Here is a 22668-nt window from a genome sequence, read left to right as displayed (position 1 = left end):
GTCTGGAAAAGTTCTTTTAAAGGAATCCAGCTCAAAGTGCCTGGGTGGCTTGGTCAGTTAAGCATCTGGCTTTGGCTCAGGTCACGATCCCAGGGTCCTGGGATTAAGCCCCATGTCAGGCTCCCTGTTCAGTGGGGAGTCTGCTTCTCTCTCTCCCTCTCCCCCAGACTCCCACAACTCTGTGCTGTGTCCCTCAAATAAATACATTTAAAAAAAATAAATAAATGAAGGAATTCAGCTCCACTTGCTTTGTCTTCACCTTGTCCTCCTTCCTCCTTGGAATGTGGATGAGAGGCAAAGGGTGTAATGATGTCATCTTGCAACTAGACACACACACAGTAAGGATGGTAGGCCAAGCACTTGGCTCCTTGATGACAGCCTTGAGCTGTTTCCCCAACCTGAAATGCCTTCTCTGAACTTCCTATTGGTTAGAAAAATAACCACCTATTTATTCAAGCCACTGTAGTTAGATTTCTTTAACAAGCTGCTGAACAAAATCTTAAATGATACAGTACTGTACTTAAAATAGCTCTTTTATGAAGTACACATTGCCAGTGCCAATTTTACAGATGAGAAAATGGAAGCTTGGAGAAGTGAAGGAAATTACCCAAGGCCACATAGCTAGCGAGTGACAGCTAGGATTTGATTCTAGGTCTGCCTGACTCCAAGACCCATAATCTTTCCACTTTTGCCATAATGTCCAAGGGAAAAGAAAAAAAAAATCATGTTTGTTTCAAGGACACTATGGGAGGGCTTCAGGGGGTCTGAGAACCTACTAAGTGCCAGGCATATGGGGGACACATGAGTGAATCAACACGGACAAAGTCCATGGAGCTTGTATTTTAATAGAAGATACAGAATTAAAAAGTAAATATAGACCATGAGGTGATAAGGACTATAGAAAAAATTAAGCAGTTAAGAGGGATAGAGTACTACTTGTTATAGGAAGTTGAGGGAGTCTCTTTGAGATGACGTATACATGAGACATTTAAGAAGTGATGAGGGGGGCACCTGGGTAGCTCAGGTCATGATCCCAGAATCCTGGAATCGAGTCCCACATCAGGCTCCTTGTGTGGACCCTGCTTCTCTCTCTGCCTATGTCTCTGCCTCTATGTCTCTTATGAATAAATAAATAAAATCTTAAAAAAAAAAAAAAAAAGGTAATGTGGGGAGGGGCAAAGGAAAGGAGTGAACCATGATGTGGACAGTGAAAGTAGGGTAGAAGGAACTGCAAGTCCAGAGGTCCTGGGACAAGAATGGGTATGCCGGACTGGCAAGGGAGCCAGGGGGGCTGGTACGACAGGGGTAAATGAGAGAACAGGATGTAGAGGCATCTGTGCTGCAGAAAGGAATGTGCGTTCTTCCTCTGGGTAAGACAACAAGTCACAGAAGAGTTTTGATCAGAGAAGTCAAACTTGGGATCTGGCTTCTGGGCCACTGAGCAGAGAGCCTCAGAGAGGGAGGAGGAGATAAGACAGGGAGGTCCAGATTGGACAACAATGTGAGACAGAGAAGCCAGCTGCCTGGAGCAGGGAAACATTGAAGGCTGGAAAGTGCTCATGCTCTGTACATTCTGAAGGCAAAGCTGCAGGATATGCTGATGGACTGACTGGAGAAGATAAGGATGAGCCCAAGCCTTCAGCCTACTGTCTTCAGTGCTACTGTCTACTGTGGGGGGGTGGGGGGGTGGGGGAGTGGGGGGGTGGGGGGGGGGAGAGCTTCAGCGGGAGCCAGGCTGCTCAGGGGGTGCTAGCAGTAGGGTTGGGCTACATTTGGCTTTGGACACAGCCAAGCTGATACTTACGGAGTAAGCATAGCTCATCACTCCCTCCTTTGTGAAACATGTTCACTCAGTTTCCCAAACACCCACTCACAATTCCCCTCCTGTTTCAGTGGCCACTCCTTCCCAATCTCCTATGTTCTCTCCCTTCTAAATGACTACCAGGCATCCAAAGAGGTCCGGAAGGCAGTCAGATACCGTCGAGTAACAGTATTTTGAGAAGAGAGGACGGAGTCACCAGCTTGTGTCTCAGGCAAATGACTGCTAGAGTAACAGGAGGGCAAGGACCAGGGGATCTGGTAAACATGGGGTCATGGGCAACACAGATCACAGAAAAGTGTGACTAGACTGCCCCTAGAGGGAGGAAGAGAAGAAACATACTTTCCAGGATCACTAAAGGAAAAAAGCTTCTTTCAGAACAAACCATATACAAGATCCTTTCTTTTCCACATCAGAGTTGTCAAGTACATGCCAAAGTCTGGGCATAACTAATTCCTAGACAGACTCGGGCTTCGCAGGCCAGCGGTGGTTTGGTGGTGGGAAGGAGAGCCGAGGTAGGAAAGGAGTTATCAATCAGCACTTTATGGAGCAAAATGGCACCAATGTCTTTGCTTTGGGGTCACCCACATTGCTCACCCACTATCCAGCCCCCACAGGACATTTTAATACATTCCAGAAGCGCTTTACCATAGACAGCATAATGAATATTTATTATGATTATTTTAATTTAAAAAATAAGCCTAAAAGTCTCTGGGCAATAAGCTAAAATACAGTAAAAAGCAGTATTTTAGTGTTAGTGACACACTGCTGGCATGCAGTGGTGCCTTCAGTGCAGGCCAGGCTCTGCAGAAATTTCCACGTTATTTCACACCACTTCCCCTTTTTTCAGAAGTCCCTGAAAGGAAAAAAGAAACTGAGGCACAGAGGTAAAGCAACTGGCCTGAGGTCAGACTGCCAGGAGAAGCAGACAGGAACAGGGCCAGAAAATCCTGGCTGTTCTACCCAAAACGTTACCCGGGTACAATTCTGGGGTGACTGCCCAGCAGGAGAAAAAGCCAGTGTCTTCTTCCAAGGCACCAGTAATATCCATTGTGGGGCCACAGAGTGTCACGGAAGCAACCCTGACCTGACACCCAGTGACCCAGGCCAGAAACTAGTCAACAGGACTCCCCTGGAGCTCATCCCGCCTGCCCCTGTCTCCGACGGACAGCCCCCACTACAAAGCCCAACCCTCCTTGTGGAAAACCAGCTGTATAGCCTCGTTCACATCATTCACGATGTGGGATGCTTCCATGAGCCCTGGACTGAAGCTGAAGTCCCGGTGGCCGTGGAACGGAGCCTCCTCTGCATCCTGAGCAGGCCTAGTGGCTTCTGGGCCCTTGGGACTGTACACACCAGTGCACACCAGGATAGAGGCACAGCTCTGGGTTGCTGAGGGCCGCGGCTTCCACAAGCCACCAGCCCCTCGCTCTTCAGCCCCATCACGCTTCACCATCTGCAGGTACTTGTGGAACAGGTTGGCACCGTAGACATCAGACATAGGGTTGTCGCTGGCAGAGACAGCCATACCAGAAAAAGAAAGAGAACAAGACCCAATTCAGTGTCACCAGGCAGAGAGAGCAGAGGATAGTTGTGAGGCTAGCATACATCCGATACAGGGGAACAGTGGATGAGGATGGAGGGAGGAAGGGCAGGGGAGTCCAAAAACAATGAGATGGAACAGCACTTACCCGATAGCATAGAGCTTCTGGATGGGGGCCACCCAGCCCCGCCTCTCTGCCTGCTGCTGGATGAGGTCCTCTGCATACTGATACGTGAGGACACTCGGTTTGCCCATCAGGCCCTCATATCTCAGCTCTTTGCCTGTCACTTTTCGGTAAATGGTTTCCAGGCACAGCAGAAAGGTGCCATGGCCAAACCTGCCAGAGAAGAGAACTCAGCAGCTCAGGCCTCCCCTCCTCAGTTCCAAGCAGGACCCTATACACCAACCTTTCACTCCAGCACCCTTTATCTGGTGACAGATAATTATGTCTAGTAAGAATTACACTTGTTACCCTACTTTTAAGACCTCTTGTTATCTAACACTTGTTGAGCACTATAGATAGCACATCACATTTAACTCTCAGAAGACAACCCCATGAGAGTCGTCATCATTCTCATTTACAAGTGAGCAAACTGAGGCATACAGACATTATGTAACTCGCCAAAGGTGGTAGAGCTAGGATCACAACCCAGGTGGTCAGACTCCACAAACCTAAGTTTAAATTCCACTTTATTTTTTTTTTAATTTTTATTTATTTATGATAGTCACAGAGTGAGAGAGAGAGGCAGAGACACAGGCAGAGGGAGAAGCAGGCTCCATGCACCGGGAGCCTGATGTGGGATCCGATCCCGGGTCTCCAGGATCACGCCCTAGGCCAAAGGCAAGCGCCAAACCACTGCGCCACCCAGGGATCCCTTAAATTCCACTTTAAATGTGTGGCAGACTATTGGCTGCCCTTCTCCCCTTCTTTCTCAGTGCCAGTTTTTAGCTCACCATATGGCAACCAAGTGTACAAACAAGTACTCCCTTCCACTGTAGCTAGGTGTGCAGCCTCGCCAGGCTAAACTTCTAGGACGTGTAAAATCAGGGAGCGAGTACTCTTTTCCATCCCCACCCTCCTCTCTGCTGCCTGGAATGTTGGTGTGGCAGCTGGAGCTCAGGCAGCCCTTTGGGACTATGCTGTGAAGGGCTAAAACTTGCACAGCAGCAAGACAGGAGGAGTCTGTGTCTCAGACAGGTGTGACATCCACAGAGCCCTGGACTGCCTACCCCATGCTTCTTTTACATGAAAAAGAAAGAAACTTCTACCTGTTTAAGACACTTTCCTTTTGAGTTTTCAACCCAAGCTGCTAAACCAAATCCTAATTGATACTGTCCAACACATTATGGTTACATTTCCGTATCACTTATTTATATAACAAATTCTATTTTCTTTTTTTTTCTTTTTTTCTTTTTTTTCCTTTTTTTTTTACAAATTCTATTTTCAATTCTTAAATGAGTGAATGAAAGTTAATTTCAAATCTGATTTATAAATTGAAATTTGTGCCTTGCTATTCCATTCTAGCCTACATAACCAAACTCCCACTTAGTGTCAGCACACCCTAACTCTGGGAAGAACAGTTCAGAAAAAATATCTGACCTCCAACTGCAGAAATGTACCTTTTTTTTTATTTTTAAGATTTGTATTTATTTATTCATGAGAGACACACACACAGAGAGAGAGGCAGAGACACAGGCAAAGGGAGAAGCAGGCTCCCTGCAGGGAGCCCGACGTGGGACCTGATCCCGGGTCTCCAGGATCATGCCCTCAGCTGAAGGCGACTAAACCGCTGAGCCACCTGGACTGCCCAGAAATATACCCTTTAAAGTAACAAGAGAGCAAAAGAAACAGTCAACAAAACTAAAAGACAACTTACAGAATGGGAAAAGATATTTGCAAATGACCTATCAGGTAAAGGGCTAGTATCCAAGATCTATAAAGAACTTATTAAACTCAACAGCAAAGAAACAAACAATCCAATCATGAAATGGGCAGAAGACATGAACAGAAATCTCACAGAGGAAGACATGGACATGGCCAACATGCACATGAGAAAATGCTCCGCATCACTCGCCATCAGGGAAATACAAATCAAAACCACAGTGAGATACCACCTCACACCCCTGAGAATGGGGAAAATTAACAAGGCAGGAAACCACAAATGTTGGAGAGGATGTGGAGAAAAGGGAACCCTCTTGCACTGTTGGTGGGAATGTGAACTGGTGCAGCCACTCTGGAAAACTGTGTGGAGGTTCCTCAAAGAGTCCAAAATAGATCTGCCCTATGACCCAGCAATTGCACTGCTGGAAATTTACCCCAAAGATACAGATGCAGGAGGAGAAGCGAGATGGAGGTGAAGCTGGAGGTGTTTCAGATGACACTCTACCTCACCTTCCCTGTCGCTATGTTCTGGTTCTGGTTCTCGACCAATCAGGCCGAGTGGTTTGAGGACTATGTCATACAGCACAAGAGGGGGCTGTGGCCACCTGAGAAGGAGGACCAACATCAGGAGCTAGAAGAATTCAAAGAGAGGATACGGAAGCAGCGGGAGGAGAAGATCCTTCATGCTGCCCAGCAGAGCTCCTGAGTCCTAGTCCCTTCACCCAGGAAATAACATACACACAGTCTCTTAAAAAAAAAAAAAAAAAAGATACAGATGCAGTGAAACGGCAGGACACCTGCACCCCGATGTTTCTAGCAGCAATGTCCACAATAGCCAAACTGTGGAAGGAGCCTCAGTGTCCATCGAAAAATGAATGGATAAAGAAGATGTGGTCTATATATACAATGGAATATTACTCAGCCATTAGAAATGACAAATACCCACCATTTGCTTCGACATGGATAGAACTGGAGGGTATTATGCTGAGTGAAATGAGTCAATCGGAGAAGGACAAACATTATATGGTCTTATTCATTTGGGGAATATAAAAGATAGTGAAAGGGAATAAAGGGGAAAGGAGAAAAAATGAGTGGGAAATATTAGAAAGGGAGACAGAACACGAGAGACTCCTAACCCTGGGAAACGAACTAGGGGTGGTAGAAAGGGAGGTGGACGGGGGTTGGGTGACTGGGTGATGGGCACTGAGGTGGGCACTTGATGGGATGAGCACTGGGTGTTATTCTATATGTTGGCAAACTGAACACCAATAAAAAATAAATTTATAAATAATAATAATAATAATTATGGACTTAAAAAAATAAAGTAACAAGAGAACACCATAACACCATCTCTTTGGAGTTACTGAATCATGTGACTTGAGGCAGCATTGGGCCTGCTGCCCTCTGTTGATGGATCATTCACACAGTCCACTGGGAATCAGTAGCAGGGAAAGAAAACTCTGGACTTTGGCCCCGCAGATAAGAGCAGCCAAATAGTACACAGCAGCCACAGCTGCCCTTCCAGCAAGGCCCTCGAGAGCTAGGAAAAGAGCTGCCTAGACTGTGCTTAAGGTCAGACACACAGAGGAGGTCTACACAGCTGAGCAGGGCATGGGGGCCTGTTCAATATCCATGTGCCTATGAGAAAGTCATTTACCCACTGGGTCTCAGTTCTCCAGCCCACATAACTGTCAGAACAATTACTGCTCCCCTACTCCTACATATTAAGAGCAGGAGGAGACAAAATGGGAAGGAACTAGTGCTACAAGAAGGCAAAGAGGAGCAGCTGTACTGCTTGGCCTCAGAAGTCATCCATCATTTGGGTTCCACAGACAAAAAATATCATGTTCTGGCGTCACCCAGCAGCCTCAGCCAATGGAGCACGCAACACCTGATCTCAGGGCTCTGAGTTTGAGCCCCCAATGGGGGCAGAGATTACTTTAAAAAAATTAAACGTCTATGGGATCCCTGGGTGGCGCAGTGGTTTGGCGCTTGCCTTTGGTCCAGGGCGTGATCCTGGAGACCCGGGATCGAATCCCACATCAGGCTCCCGGTGCATGGAGCCTGCTTCTCCCTCTGCCTATGTCTCTGCCTCTCTCTCTCTCTCTCTGTGACTATCATAAATAAATAAAAAATTTAAAAAAAAAAATTTAAAAAAAAAAATTAAACGTCTAAAAAAAAAAATGTTCCGTTAAGATTATGAAGGGCAGGGATCCCTGGGTGGCGCAGAGGTTTAGCGCCTGCCTTTGGCCCAGGGCGCGATCCTGGGGACCCGGGATCGAATCCCACGTCAAGCTCCCGGTGCGTGGAGCCTGCTTCTCCCTCTGCCTGTGTCTCTGCCTCTCTCTCTGTGACTACCATAAATAAATAAATAAATTTAAAAAAAAAAAAAAAAAAAGATTATGAAGGGCAGGGGCACCTGGGTGGCTCAGCTGGTTGAGTATCTGACTCTTGGTTTCAGCTCAGGTCATGATCTTGGGGTCATGGGATCAAGCCCCACATTGTACTCTGGGCTCAGCATGGAGTGTCTCTCTCCCTCTCCCTCCGCCCCTCCTGTTCATGCTATAAATAAGTAAAATTTAAAACAACAACAACAAAAGATTCTGGAGGGCAAAAGTCAGGTGTTAAAGATCATTTCGACATATCTTCAGTGATCAGTAAGCTACACTTTTCACTTACTAATTGGTATGCAAAGTGACCCCTTGAAAATCCTCCCAAAGGCCAAGTCTCTGTGGCAAATACAAGGCCAACCCAGGCAGGGGTCTGATGGCCCAGAGTACCAGAATGATGGTAAGAAAGTGTCAGGAGGATTGACCAGGCAGCAGCTGACGGTGGCCACCATGGTCAAGACCAGAGACCCTGTGTCCTTACCTGGGCATCTTGGCTTCAGCCATCCAAAGGAGATCCATGTTGCTGGCCAGGACAGGGAGATGGGGATAGGGAGCCGTTGCCAGACCAGTCCCAGGGTTCCCATTGCTGAGAAGGACATCTATGATCAGCTGCAGGCTTGTCTCCCAGCGGACTGGCTCCCCAAGAAGGAGCACCCCTTTATAGAGCAAAAGCATGGAGGTGAGGGTTACAGGGCAGGCAGGAGAAAGGCCCTCACGAGGCAAGCTGATACCAGCTGGTGCCACCCAACCATAAGTTTGTCCCCCACAGAACACACCCATGCAAGGGTACAGTTCCCAGAACCAGCCTTCAAAGATCCACTCACTCATTCATTTGAGGTAAACAGAGCCCAGGACCTGGTAAGGCACTTCCTAAGGGATTCCACTTTTATTTATGCTTCACAGAAGAGGTTGAAACAAAGAAAACCAGCAGCCAAGTCACTGGCCTGCGTCCTCCTGCTGACTCATGTTCTCCTGACCATCTCACCCACAAATTCCTGGCAAAGGGCTCACCTTCCTCAGCTACTTCTCAGAGCACCAGGGGCCAGTGCACGTAACAGCTAGGAGAGGGGGATCTGGAATGACAAAGACCTGGATTCCAAACCTGTCCGTTTTCCTCTGTGACTGTGGGCAAGCTACTTACCTTCCCTAACCTCAGCTCAACTACATCATAAGGACACCTACGACTGTTCAGGGTAAAAATGAGATATAATACAGCACTCAACTCATGATGGACACATAACACTCAATACATGGTAGCTGCCAGCATCAGCTACAAGACCAGTGACTGAACCAAACCAGTGGTCTCAATGAGGGAACACTGCCCCCTAGGGAGGTGTTCTAGAAACTGGAGGATGTATCTTGTCATGATGACTGACAGTGGCAAGGATGGTAGGAGGGGACCAGGAATGCTAGATGCTCAGGATGGTCTGGAACAATCAGAAACTGACCCCTCTACTAACATCTGACTGCCCCATCTGACATTCATATGGGTCAATAACCTGTTTATAATTATTTGAGCCTAAACTCTAATTTCATTCTACATGTAAACACAAAGTAGAGTTTTAATAAATACAAATTTTTCTAAAAATGCAACTATCATGTACGTAAGTCAAGAGAAGACTGCACTTTATCTTTTCAAGATTTTACCAATGTTACCTATTTTGGAAAATCACTTCACCAATGACAATGCAGCCCCTAATTTCTGAGTCACCAATAAAACACACCTATAAACATACTTACATCAGTCTGCATTTGTAGCTGTAACATGGTGATTCCATGTTTGGTATAACCATTTTACTACATTATGTTTTCCTGAATAATCGTTTACATATTGAAATACACATTACCTTACTAAAAAGTTTTCCTTTTATTTCTCCTATTACAATTAGGGCTTTACATTGAACTAGTTAATTTTTAATACATGTATACACAAAAGTTGTATTATCTGTGAATTTCATTGCAGGGCAGTTAAGGGGACATTACAATAGTTTTGTTACACAAGGGGGAACTGGGTTGAATGGAGCTGAGAAATACTGGTCTATGTTACCTCTGGGAGCCTTTCCATGCTACAGTTTTCTATACTTACAATTTTCCTGGAATAATAAGGCAAGTGATATGGGGGGAAGGAAAAATTAAAAACAATTATCTTAGAGGTACTGAGTGGTAGATCTGAGACTAGAACCCCGGTGACCTGATATCCAACACCCACAGCCACCCTGCCAGTTTACAGGCAAACAGCTGCACGAGAACAACCTGGAAGGCTGAAAGAAGGACCGCCCAGAGCCACATCTGCACCAGCAGAGGCCCTCATTACCTTCAATGGCAGGGAAGTCATTCCTTGGAAGGGGCTGCCAAGAAACAAAGAAAAGGCCCATCAATGCCACGGTCATTGTCCACTACCAGACAACCACATAGCCAGTTTCAAGGGGTAGCAGGAAAAAAGACATACTAGAAAGATCAAAGACCACCCCCCATGGTCTAGCCCAAGCCAAAGAGAAGCCAGATAGGACTGAGGAAGAAAATTCACAAACAAAAGTGAAGAGAGAATAAGCAGGGCTTTCATGGAACACACTGAGGGAACCCACATATGGAGGTCAGCCAAGAGGAAGGGCTGGTCAGTAGCCCCTCTCCAGAGGGGACAGGAGGTGAGATATAGGCCAAGCAAGAGTCTAGAGTCAGGCGGCTAAGAGGAAGGAGAGCCTATGGAGACAGGGGAGGCCATCAGGGCATGATGGACCATTTCTCTTAATATGAGATGAAGAGGCAAGAGCCTTTACCACTCTCCCAGAGTCCATTCCTTCCCTAAACTATTAATCTTGGCTCTACCACTAACAAGCTGTGTGATCTGGGGTAGATCACTTCCCCTGTGTGAGGCTCAGTCTCTGAGATACTCTAAGATCTGTTCCAAGTCTGACATTCTGGTTCCCCACATGATTTGCATGGTCCTAGGAAGAAGCTTTGAAAGGAGATGAAGTGCTCCATTCAATCCAAAAGCTCTAGAGGAAGGAGGACTAAGGCTACATAAACAAATAAAAGCTTGTCTGTTTATAACTGCATTTCCCCACATCCTGATAGTGACCTGATTTAAACTGCAGGCCATGTGACAGAGAGTTCACACGAGGAAGGGCAGCCAAGAGCCATCAAGAGCCAGGCAGTCATACTCTAAAGGATCAATCAGAGGCCCATGACTAAGAAATTCAACCAGTGGTTCAATTATGAGCCAAACCTAAAAAGGAACATGGGCATACTCAGAATTGCCAGTTACTTTTACAAATAAGCTATTTCTCATAAGGACAGCTCTCCATAGGAAGCTTCAGAATAAAGGAGCAACAATGATTAATTCCACAAAGGTTAATGATTCTCCCAAGCAACAGTCAGAAATCCAGCTGGTAAAATAGAAAACTCCTCATTGGAGATGCCAGCGCTTTGAAAAGGATTCTCAGCTAATTACAAACAATGCAGAAAGGAAAGCCCTTAGGAGCTTGTTGCTCTCCTGGGCCATCCTTGTATATCTGGGGAACAAAATCCTTGGTCAGATGTGCCTCTCTATGGTGAACAAGATGTAGTTCTCAGTGGGAGAGGTTGCGAGGTTGGTAAGAGGAACCCATGTGGAGAACAAGAGGACAAAACTAAACGTGAGACACCCAGGAGCACATTCCTTATTACCGTGGACTTCGGCCGCCGCTGGAGATCAACCATGTCAAGCACAGGAAAGGCCATCCGCAGCTCATCCACAGTAACCACATTCTCGAAGCCCAATCTACAGCTAGGTAAGGGAAGCAAAGCTGGACAGTTCTGAGGCAAGATGCCTTTAAGGGGAGGAGAACCAACACAATCCCAACCAAACTAGTGCACCCCCTGCCTAAGTAAACTCACTGGCCCCTCGCCTTTACTTCTGAGGCTCCCCTTCTGAGGCACCACTCCTCCTATTCTCTTATTCCCCACCCTATCCCAATCCAGTCTCCTGCCTCAGGGATCCTACCCTTTCCTTCTCTCTCCAGCCTCCTTAGCTCCTTCCCTGCTCCTTTTTTTTTTTTTTTTTTTTTAATGCAAATCACTGCTGGGTCAAGGCTTGGGAATCTTTTCTTTTTCTTAGAGAGGGAGTAGAGGCGGGGCGTAGAGGGACAGGGAGAAAGAATCTTAAACAGATTCTGTATCCAGTATGGAGCCTGACTCAAGGCCTCAATCTCACAACTCTGAGATCCCAACCTGAGCTGAAATCAAGACTTGGGACACTCAACCAACTGTGCCACTCAGACACTCCAATCATATGCCATTTTAAATACTCCTTTAACCTTTGTGGGTATGTTATTCCTGCCTCCTCCAATATAAACCCTTTGATGAAGACAGAGTCCCATGGGCTGTTCTCAGTCCCTCTTGTCCTTGAAGAGCATGAAGCATGGGGCTGGTATACAAGAAGTGCTCAACACAGGTCTGCCAAGTGAGCAAATGAAAAAGCTGCTTGAGAACAGGGACCAACTCTTCTTGCCTCTTGAGTGTGCACATACCCAAAAGGTTCACTGTAAATAATTAATATTAGCTGATAAGTTGACTGAGCACCCTGAGGAACAGTGCTAGAGTAGTGGTTCTCAAACCTAATTAGAGAATCACCTACTTTTCTCCTTTAACATACAGACTGCTGATTTTTATCTCAACCTAGTGAACTAAGAATCTGTATTTTAAGCTCCCCAGTAGGTTCTGTGGGGTGGCTTTTTGCAAACTGTGGCACCAGGGCCCACCACACCTGGGAGCCATCCTCCCTCTCCAAAGAGCCTACTACGTATCCTTTGAGCCCCCATACTATGCAGCCAGAAACACCCCACTCTGGTTCCCCCCTCAGCCATGGGAGGAGAACTCCAGTCCTGCGCCCTCCTCACCAGCCAGAACAAGCACCAAAAGGATACACTCGGGCATTCTCCACCACAGGCCCCTGCCCAGACACCAGCATTCGCTTGCTGTGATACTGCGAGAAGAGCTTCATGGGGCTGTGAGAGAGAATGACTTGGTCCGGCTCCACCTGTGGGGACAGCCAAAACACAGAGGAGAGCAGAGGACAGAGTAGTTAAAGGAAAGTAATGGGGACATGATGGCTTCTTTCACCTAGGAAGGGAAAAAACTGCCCAGAAAAAAGGGGCGGAGCCCTTTTTGACACCCAGCACTTCTAGACACTACCCAAACAGGTATAAGAAGCTAATTTGGCTCTTGCCACAAAAACCAAAGCAGGAAATGCTGTTGGTGGTGGGATCTGACCACTTGCCAATCCAGTCCTGCTTGGTTCCTCCATCTGGAGACCTCAAGGTTTACATTCATGTTCTTTGTCAATCACAGAACTCGGTCTCTGACTTTCTGGTTTCTTTTTTTTTTTTTCTTTTTTTCTTTTTTTTTCTGGTTTCAATTCTACTCAAACACTTAGCTTTTATAACATTTATAGTACTAACTCCAACGATGCAGCCAATACTCAAAATGTTTTCGGAACTCTCTCTGGGAAACCACAGAAGGGAGCCAGTGGTACTCCTTTGTTCTGCATTCACCCCCAGGCAGTGTTACCCAGTCAATCAGCCACTTTACTCTCTTGGTTCTGAAGGACTCTTGAAGAACTCAACCCACTCTGAACAAAGGATGTGTCAACGTGGATATGCCACGTGGAACTGCAAGTGAATGAAGAGGGACTGCTTCCGGGGGACAATGCTCGCTCAGATATGTACCTACCTCTTCATTATGAGAAACAAAGGCTATTACCTCAGAGTCCCACCTGGCATATAGAGATTTAGAAAAATGTGACCCTCGCTTTCCAATGGCTGATAATCCAAGAGACAACATTGATGCCCAGAAAGAAATGGATACAAAGACAGCAGACTGAAACTGCCAAATCCACGGGCAGAATTTTTGTGCTCAATGTGAATTAATATATAAAAAATGCCCTTGCTGTAAGGCTCTACCCATGAGGCTAGGGTTGAACTTCAAGTTATCTTCTAATACTGACCCATCTGGCAATGCCCTAGAGCTTATTGACACTGTACCCCAACCCAGGAAAGGCAGCTTAATCAGAGTTGGAATGGGGGTTCCACTGGCAACCAGGTCCTTGGGCTTCCATGTCTCCAGTGCCTCTTACCTCAAATCCCAGCAGAGCTGACAACTCCTGGGCTTTGCTGTGTTGTAAGATGTTCCCAGCATTTGTGACAAAGACCACGGGCACCCGCAACTGCCCACGAGAATTCACCAGCCTGCGGAAGGCTTCCAGAGCAGCGGGAATCACTCTGTGACCCCGCACCAGCACTCCATCGATGTCCAACAGGAATCCGAAAGTGGGTGGGCTCTGCACAGAAGGAAGAGAATCACTACAGCCTGAGTCCAGAGGCAAAAGGGAAGAAGGAAAAGACCCTCACATGAGGACATGCAATTTCTGATAGGGCAAATCCATCTATAATAATTAGTCCCTCTTCATGATTTTTAAGCATATAACTATTTGGTTGAAACTATTTTCACACTGGGTGCCTGGGTGGCTCAGTCAGTTAAGCATCTGCCTTCAAATCAGGTCACGATCCTAAGCTCACTCTCTCTGCCTCTCCCCTCTGCTCATGCTCTGACTCTCCCTCTAAGTAAATAAATAAAATCGGGATCCCTGGGTGGCGCAGCGGTTTGGCGCCTGCCTTTGGCCCAGGGCGCGATCCTGGAGACCAGGGATCGAATCCCACGTCGGGCTCCCGGTGCATGGAGCCTGCTTCTCCCTCTGCCTGTGTCTCTGCCTCTCTCTCTATCTCTCTGTGACTATCATAAATAAATAAAAATTTAAAAAAAAATAAAAAAATAAAAAAAAAAGTAAATAAATAAAATCTTAAAAAAAAAAAAAAAACTATCTTCACATAATATAAAAGAACTTCTAACTGGAAAATAGAGAAATTCAAAAACATCCTAGGACTTTAACGTTACTAATCTTATCTCTTCTTTTTCTATTCTTTTGTCACATAGACAACTACATGTCCAATTTTGCAGCTTGTTGTTTGACATTCAAATATTTCTATCTTTACAACAGCCTTTATAATCATCTTTTACAATTTTGTTTTTACTATAACAACATACGGAGTTTTAAAAAAAACCTCAACTGCTACAGATGATATAAAAAAAATTTTAAATGTCTTGCCTCCTTCTACCCAGTGCTGTTTCCTCTTATATATCTCCAGAACTGTATAGTCATAATTTCTTATATTAACTAATACAAATGGCATTATACTGTACTTTCTTTTCCATCTGACCTTTTTTAAGATGGTATCTCTTAGTTATCTTTCCATATCAATATACATAGCTCTATCTTCTTCTTTTTTTTAAGCTTTTATTTATTTATGAGGGACACAGAGAGAGAGGCAGAGACACGGGCAGAGGGAGAAGCAGGCTCCATGCAGGGAGCCCGACAGGGGACTTGATCCCAGGTCTCCAGGATCAGGCCCTGGGCTGAAAGCGCTAAACCGCTGAGCCACCCAGGCGGCCCATATAGCTCTACCTTCTAAACATCATTTCTAACTACATAATTCTGAGTGAATATTCCACTGATATTATATTTCCCCTCCTTTGGACACTTATGTTGCCCTACATTTTTGTTACTACAAATAATGCTATAAGGAACTTCTTCATGCTTACTGCTTTTTCCCTTAAGCTAGTCTTAAAATCAGGAGTAACAAGACAAGAGAGTGTAAACATTTTAATAATATAACACCTATTGACAATTGTTCTCCAAAAACATGTATCAACTGGCCACTGGTAACTCACTTTATCCTTGCCTATGTTAATTTTCACTTGCATGGAAGAGTTTAATTAGCAAACATCTTTTAATGTAAAGATTTAAATTAAAAAAAAATGGTATCTCCTCTCAATCTGCATTTCTTAGGACTTCTAAAGTTGACCATTGTCTTTTGTTTTTTTAAGTTTTATTATTTTTTTTTAGTACTCTCTCCCCCCAACATGGGGCTAAAGCTTACAACCTTGAGATCAAGAGTTGCGTGCTCCACTAAGACAGCCAGGTGCTCTCTAAACATTGTTCTTTAAAAAAAAAAAAAAAAAAAGGCCGTATTTATTTATTTACTTACTTACTTAAGAGCATGCACACTAGCCAGAGGGGGAGAGGGGTGGTTGGGAGAAGTGGACTCTCTACTGATGAGTGTGGAGCTCAACTCGGGGCTCTATCCCGGGACTCTGAGACCATAACCTGAACTGAAGGCAGATGCTTAACTGACCAGGCACCCCTTTAACACCATCCTTTTTATTTTTTATTTTTTTAAGATTTATTTATTTAATCATGAGACACACACACAGAGAGAGAGAGAGAGAGAGGCACAGGCAGAGGGAGAGGGAGAAGCAGGCTCCATGAAGGGAGCCCAATGTGGGACTCGATCCCAAGTCTCCAGGATCACACCCTGGGCTGAAGGCGGTGCTAAACCCCTGAGCCACCAGGGCTGCCCCAACACCATCCTTTTTATAAAAAAAAAAAAAAAAAAAATTAATCCCAGGGGCACCTGGCTAGCTTGGTCAATAGAGCAAGTAACTCTTGATCTTAAGGTAGTGAGTTCAAGCCCCAAGTTGGGGGAAGAGATTAATCAATAAAAATTAGGAAAAAATTTTAGAGGCACCTCGGTGGCTCAACCAGATAAGCGTCTGGCTTTCAGTTTCTGTGTGGGTCTTACCTCAGGGTCCTGGGATCAGCCCCACAATGGGCTCCACACTCTGCAGAGTCTGCTGGAGATTCTCTCTGCTCTCCCCTTCCTCTCCCCCAATCCCTCCTCCCACTTTCTCCATCCTTCCTCAAATAAATGAATAAATCTTTTAGGAAAAAAAGTTTAAAAAATAAATACAAATAAAAATTCATTCCATTTATTATTAACATATAAGGTGTTTTTCAAATGTCAAAAAAAATCCAACTGAATCTGTTTGCCATTTTCCTGTTGTTGGTGCCTACCAAACCATTGCTATTGCACACACCTACTCTACAAATAGGGCTCTGTCTGTGAGGAACAAGTGCTCCAGGCTCTGCATTTTTCAGCTAGGGTCAAAGAAAAAGCAACCAGTCCAGGAAACACTTAAACCCATGAAAACTGCAGCATTTTCACAAGTGCAAACCAATTCTGAGTCCTTAAGCTCTGAGTAAATAACCAGAATTAAACAAAGATAGTTTCTTAGAAGAGAATTTTGAGCGAGGCAAAAGAGTTAAATACATGCTTTATTTAATAAATATCTATTTAGACATTTAGCACTAGACTAGACAAGCACGCAGACTGCCTACACGGTTCAATAGGGAAGACAACTCAACCAGCAGTCACAGCAGTCTGCACTGAGCGCTACATCAGGACATGAGGGAAAGTAAGGCACCTGAGAGCCTGCATGAGGGGTACCTAAACCCATAGCAGTGGCGAAGACCAGCCAGACTAGGTCTCGTAGGCCAATTTAAGGAGTCCAAAACAAGTGGCCTCATATCAGACCAGCACCGCAAGAAAATCTTGGCTGCAAAGTGAAGACTGAGTGAACCGAAGAAAGTCAAGTTGAAAGAGACAGCTGGGACTGGCTACAATCTAAGACAGAGATGATGGTGGCTTTAATGAGGTAGTGGCAACAAGAACTGTAGGAAGGGAGCGAACAGGTTAAACTCGGAAGCAGGGCAGCCTGGGTGGCTCAGCGGTTTAGTGCCGCCTTCAGCCCAGCTCGTGATCCTGGAGACCCGGGACTGAGTCCCACTTCGGGCTCCATGCATGGAGCCTGCTTCTCCCTCTGCCTGTGTCTCTGCCTCTCTCTCTCTCTCTCTCTTTCTCTGTGTGTGTGTGTGTGTGTGTGTCTCATAAATGAATAAATAAAATTAAAAAAACAAAAAAACAAGGGCAGCCCTGGTGGCGCAGAGGTTTAGCGCCGCCTGCAGCCCAGGATGTGATCGTGGAGACCCGGGATGGAGTCCCACGTCCGGCTCCCTGAATGGAGCCTGCTTCTCCCTCTGCCTGTGTCTCTGCCTCTCTCTCTCTGTGTGTCTCTCATGAATAAATAAATACAATTTAAAAAAATAAAAAAAGAACTCAGAAGCAGAACAGCCAGGACCTGGTAGCAATAGGATGCAGGGCTGAGGGAGAGAGAGGCCACAGGGACTCCCATACTTTTGAGATACTTTTGAGACCCTGGGAGAGTGGATGCTGGTATTACTCACTGGCCCAAGACAGTCTGGAGGGGCAGCTGGGAGGTCGGGGACAGCAGAAGATACATCCCACTTTGGAACTGTCACACACGCAAGTGAAGATATTGGCGCTGAACAGGAGGAGGTCCTGGAAAGGAAAATCCAGAAACTCTCTGCTTAGAAAACAGCTGAAACTTGGGAAGGGAGAGAAGAGCCTGAGAAGCACAAGCAGAGTGAGAGCTGAAGCAAGACTTGCAGAGAACCAGGAAGAATGTCGCCATTTAAGGAAGGGCCACCTAAGAGTCACCAGCAAAAGAGTGAGGAGCAACAGTGTGAGGAGGAAAATCCAAAGGGTGTGGGATCAAGGAAGCTGAGGTGTAAGTTTCCGAGGGATAAGTTTCCAGAACAAGAAAACTAGGAAATGAAGTGCCTATCAAGTAATAACCCCCATCTCCCCTCCCCTGAGCAGGGAAGACCACCCAAGGAGGCTGTCTTTCAGCTCCTTCATGCTGGCCTATGCACCAGACCTTCCAGCCTTCAACAAAGGCAGCTTCAGTGCCAAGTCAGAGATGAAAAGGGACCCTGGAAAACTAGAAGGGCAAGCAACTCAAATAAGCAGGAAAGAAATTCTGACCTCCAGCAGACACTTGTCAAATCTCACATGCCACGAGGGAAATACCTAAACTCCTGGCTCCAGAGACTGTTGCTGGTCGTACTCCAGAGGCGTAGCCATACGGAGCTCTGAGCTGGACAAATCACAAAAGTATGCTAACTTAATCCTTGTACCAATCCTCTGGAAGTGGGTGCCATTATCTCCAATTGACAATACCTAGCAAAGGGGGCCTGGTTTGTACATAATGCTCAATATGGATTCACTGGGCAATGTGACTGGATGAATAAGAAACCAAACTCAAAGGTGACCAAGTTCACAAGCGCTTCACCCAGAGTCGGCCTTTTTTTTTTTTTCTTTTTTTTTTTTTCAGAGTCGGCCTTAAACTCAGCTTGTGACAAAGTCGGAGCTCACTCCATGACCCCCACGGCAGCACCCGAGAGTAAGGAAGGGACACAAGAAGTACTGAGGTGTCTGTGTTGGAGCACACTGTTCCACCTCCCACCAGTCCCCAGCCATGTGAGATTGCGTTTCTGTATTGTATTCCGTGTGCTCATGTACCAGATGGCCCACAAGGATCCCTGGAGGACCCCCCTCTTCCTCAACAAAGCCTGCTAGAATGGGAGTCCTAACCAGGGGCCCATGGATAGGTATCAGAGTGGCCAAAAAAACCCTGAAAACTCAATTTCCATTTTTCCTGGGGAAAGAATCTATGGCTCTTTTCCGATATCATCATTTTATTCTTCTCAACGAGAATCACTGCCCAGGACCAGAGGGAGGAGGGGTGTGATCTTCCCTTAAACTCCCACCCCTAGTGCAGCCCTTACGGTCTCACAGGTACTTAACAAAGGTTGACTTAATATTTGAAGGACTCAAAGGATGAATGAAGGGTTCAGCCAACATAAGAGAACTTTCCCCTGCGGCATTACCTGGGCATTACCTGACCACCAAATCTGTTCCCAAGGGCAAACCGTGACTCTTAGAAGACAGGTCCCTGGAGGTAAGAACTATGTTGTTCTAGAGCACGACCTGACTTTTTTCTTGTAGTGTATGGACTTGTTACTGAAAGCTTACATGTGGGATCCCTGGGTGGCGCAGCAGTTTAGCACCTGCCTTTGGCCCGGGGCATATTCCTGGAGTCCCAGGATTGAATCCCACGTCGGGCTCCCGGTTCTCCCCCTGCCTATGTCTCTGCCTCTCTCTCTCTCTCTCTCTCTCTATCATAAATAAATAAAAATTTTTTAAAAAAATGAAAGCTTACATGTAAAACTTATCTGCCCATAATTTTGAGACAATCAGGGAGATTTTAAGGACAGGATTTTGGGATGGCTGGGTGGTTCAGCGGTTGGGCATCTGCCTTAGGATTAGGGCGTGATCCTAGGATCCGGGATCAGGTCCTGCACTGGGCTCCCTGCAAGGATCCTGCTTCTCCCTCTGCCTGTGTGTCTCTGCCTCTCTCTGTCTCTCTCAGAATAAATAAATCTTTAAAAAAATTTTTAAAATGACAGGATTTTAAGTTATATTCAGAAATTACTAATATTGTTAGGTATGATAACAGCATTTAGTTATGTTTAAAATGTCATTTTCTTAGAGGTACCCACAGAAGAATTTAGGGGTTAAGTGACAAGAAATCTGCCATTCATTTTAAAATCTTATAGCTGGGAATAAAAGGGAGGGGAAGAAGACAAGCAAAGCAAATGTGGCAAAATGTCAACAACTACTGAAATTGGGTTCATATATTATTCTGTTTTTTGATTTTTGAAAACTTATATAGTTTTTTTTTTTACTTATACAGTTTTAAAAAATAAAATATCTCGGGATGCCTGGGTGGTCCAGCGATTTGGTGCCTGCCTTCAGCCCAGAACATGATCCTGGAGTCCCGAGATCAAGTCCCACATCAGGCTCCCTGCGTGGAGCGTGCTTTTCCCTCTGCCTGTATCTCTGCCTCTCTCTCTCTCTCTCTCTTTCTCATGAATAAAATCTTAAAAATAAAGTTAGTACTCCAAAATGTTGTGCTATGCTACATCCCTTTCTTCCCTTTTTTCCTACTCTATCAGAAAGTCACTTGGGAAAAAAACAAACAAACAAACAAAAAGAAGGAAGCCACTTGGAAATATCTCAGGACCTTGCAAAGATGATGCAATCAATACAATAGTTATAAATGACAGCAAAAGTCCTTCTAACAACATATTCTCATTCTATGCTTCCAGTGTGGTCACTTTTAGCTCTGCAACACTGGTCAAGTCACCTAACTTCTTTGAATCCTAGCTGTTCTATATGCAAAATAATAACAGTGAGAGCCAGCACTCTAGCTAGCTCCAGAGAGCTCTGGATTCCAGATTCTACCTCTGACCAGCTCTATGCCCATGGGCAAGGTGCTTAACCTCTCCTTGCTTCAGTTCCTTCTACTGTAAAAATGGAATAACAGTACTTATCTCACAGAGTTGTTATGAAAATTGTACAAAATAATAATTGTGAAGTGTCTGGCACAAAGTAAGTACTATGTGTTTTTAGAAATAAGTAGTTATTTAAAATTATCGAGGGGTCACTGTGAAAGCACTATAAAAATTACCATCTGCCTTCAGCTCAGCGTGTGATCCCAGGATCCTGGATGGAGTCCCACATCCGGCTCCCTGGGAGAAGCCTGCTTCTCCCTCTGCCTGTGTCTCTGCCTCTCTGTGGGTCTCTCATGAATAAATAAATATTTTTCGAAAATGTACAATATTATCATTATTGGGATGCCTGGGTGGCTCGGTGGTTGACCATCTGCCTTCAGCTCAGGTCATGATCCCAGAGTCCCGGAAGGAGTTCCGCATCAGGTTCCCTTCAGGGATCCTATTTCTCTCTCTGCCTGTGTCTCTGCTTCTGTCTCTCTCATGAATAAATAAAATCTTCTTTTTAAAAATTATCATTACAGGGCAGCCCTGGTGGCTCAGCGGTATAGTGCCTGCCTTCAGCCCAGGGCATGGTCCTGGAGACCCAGGATCGAGTCTCACATCGGGCTCCCTGCATGGAGCCTGCTTCTCCCTCTGCCTGTGTCTCTGCCTCTCTCTCTCTCTCTCTCTCTGTGTGTCTGTCACGAATAAATAAATAAAATCTTTAAAAAAAATTATCATTACATACAGAAATTGTGGTTTTAGAAAAGGAAGTCATCCTTTAAAAAAAAAAAAAAAAGCCAATGGCCCAGGGGCAAGTGAGGGTGACAGATGTGCCCACTGGCTTAGAGTCCCCGCACAGTCATCCGCCAGCCGTGTGGCCTTACTAAGAAAAGTACTTAAAAACCTGGCTCCAAGCCTCAGCTTCCTTACTGCAGGGTTACATTTACGTCCAAAGCTGTCGAGAGAATTATCATCACTGAGGCACCTGCACAAATCAGGGACCCCCCCCCAGTTCTGTTCCTCGCCCTCGGATCTTCCAGGCAGCAGGTGCTCTGCACGGGCTGGCCCACGAGCAAACGGGGCCAGAGTGAAGAGCCCGCACGAAACCCACATTCACCTCCGGGCTCCCGGAGGGGAGTCCATCGCCACTTCCCAAATCTCTTTCGAATGCAGCTGGAAGCGAAAACCGAGAGGCTCTCACCCGGAGAGCCGCAAAGCGGTGCGGGGCTCACAACCCGAGCGGGAAATGGGCACGAAACGCCGAGCACCCTGCGGACGGCCGGCGGCCCGGCGCGTGGTGCCCGCGGCCGGCTGCGGTAACGCCACCGCCTCCCCGGGCGCACGGCCCACGGCCCGCCCCCGACCGCGGGGGGCAGGGACGCGCGGGGCAGGGACCCCGGGCACCGAGGTCAGCGGCCTCGTCCAGCAGCGCAGGCCCGCGGCCCCTCCCTGCCCCGGCCGGGCCCACCCGCGGCCCGAGGGCTGGCCCGGCCGGGCTTGGCCGTCCTCACCTGTGCGGCGTCCACCGCGTGGCCTCTCCCGGGGCGGCGGCCCCCCAGCCCCGCCGCCGCCCGCGCCGCCCGCCGCCACAGCCCCGGCGCCGCGCGCACCGCCCCGAGGCCGCCGAGCACAGCCATCCAGCCGCCCGTCGCGCGCACGTGCAGACCGCGCCGGCCGCCCGCGGCCCCGCCCCGAGCGCAGCCAATCAGCGGCCGGAGGGCGCTCGGGCCGGGCGGCGCCCGAGGCGTCTGGGAGTTGTAGTCCCACGTCCGTGACCCGGAGTGCGCCGGGCGCGGGGCGCCGCAGGTGACGCTGCGTCTGGCCGGAACCTCAGTGGAGCAGGGCGTGGGGCAGACGGGGGCGGCGGCCTGGGGCCGGGACCCAGCGGGGTGCCGGAGGTTC

General features: G+C 46.8%; 2 protein-coding genes across 2 annotated transcripts; one reads left to right on the top strand and one right to left on the bottom strand.

Annotated features, from left to right (window-relative positions):
• Positions 1-2462: 2462 nt before the first annotated feature.
• HDHD5 (haloacid dehalogenase like hydrolase domain containing 5) lies at positions 2463-22435 on the bottom strand. The gene is made up of 8 exons (XM_041736529.1): positions 22278-22435; positions 13747-13950; positions 12539-12651; positions 11301-11394; positions 9949-9982; positions 8116-8290; positions 3511-3699; positions 2463-3330 (listed from the first exon to the last, which is right to left on the bottom strand). Exons 1-8 carry the CDS (start codon positions 22401-22403, stop codon positions 2997-2999), a joined length of 1269 nt encoding a protein of 422 aa, XP_041592463.1. The 5' UTR covers positions 22404-22435; the 3' UTR covers positions 2463-2996.
• LOC121480187 (protein PET100 homolog, mitochondrial-like) lies at positions 5622-6081 on the top strand. The gene has a single exon (XM_041736530.1). The coding sequence runs from the start codon at positions 5711-5713 to the stop codon at positions 5948-5950; it is 240 nt and encodes a 79-aa protein (XP_041592464.1). The 5' UTR covers positions 5622-5710; the 3' UTR covers positions 5951-6081.
• Positions 22436-22668: the final 233 nt, after the last annotated feature.

Source organism: Vulpes lagopus, chromosome 21 (assembly GCF_018345385.1).
Source record: "Vulpes lagopus strain Blue_001 chromosome 21, ASM1834538v1, whole genome shotgun sequence".
Taxonomy (NCBI): Eukaryota; Metazoa; Chordata; class Mammalia; order Carnivora; family Canidae; genus Vulpes; species Vulpes lagopus.
The sequence above is the reverse complement of the archived record's forward strand: the minus strand, read 5'-3'. Positions and strand labels throughout refer to the sequence as shown.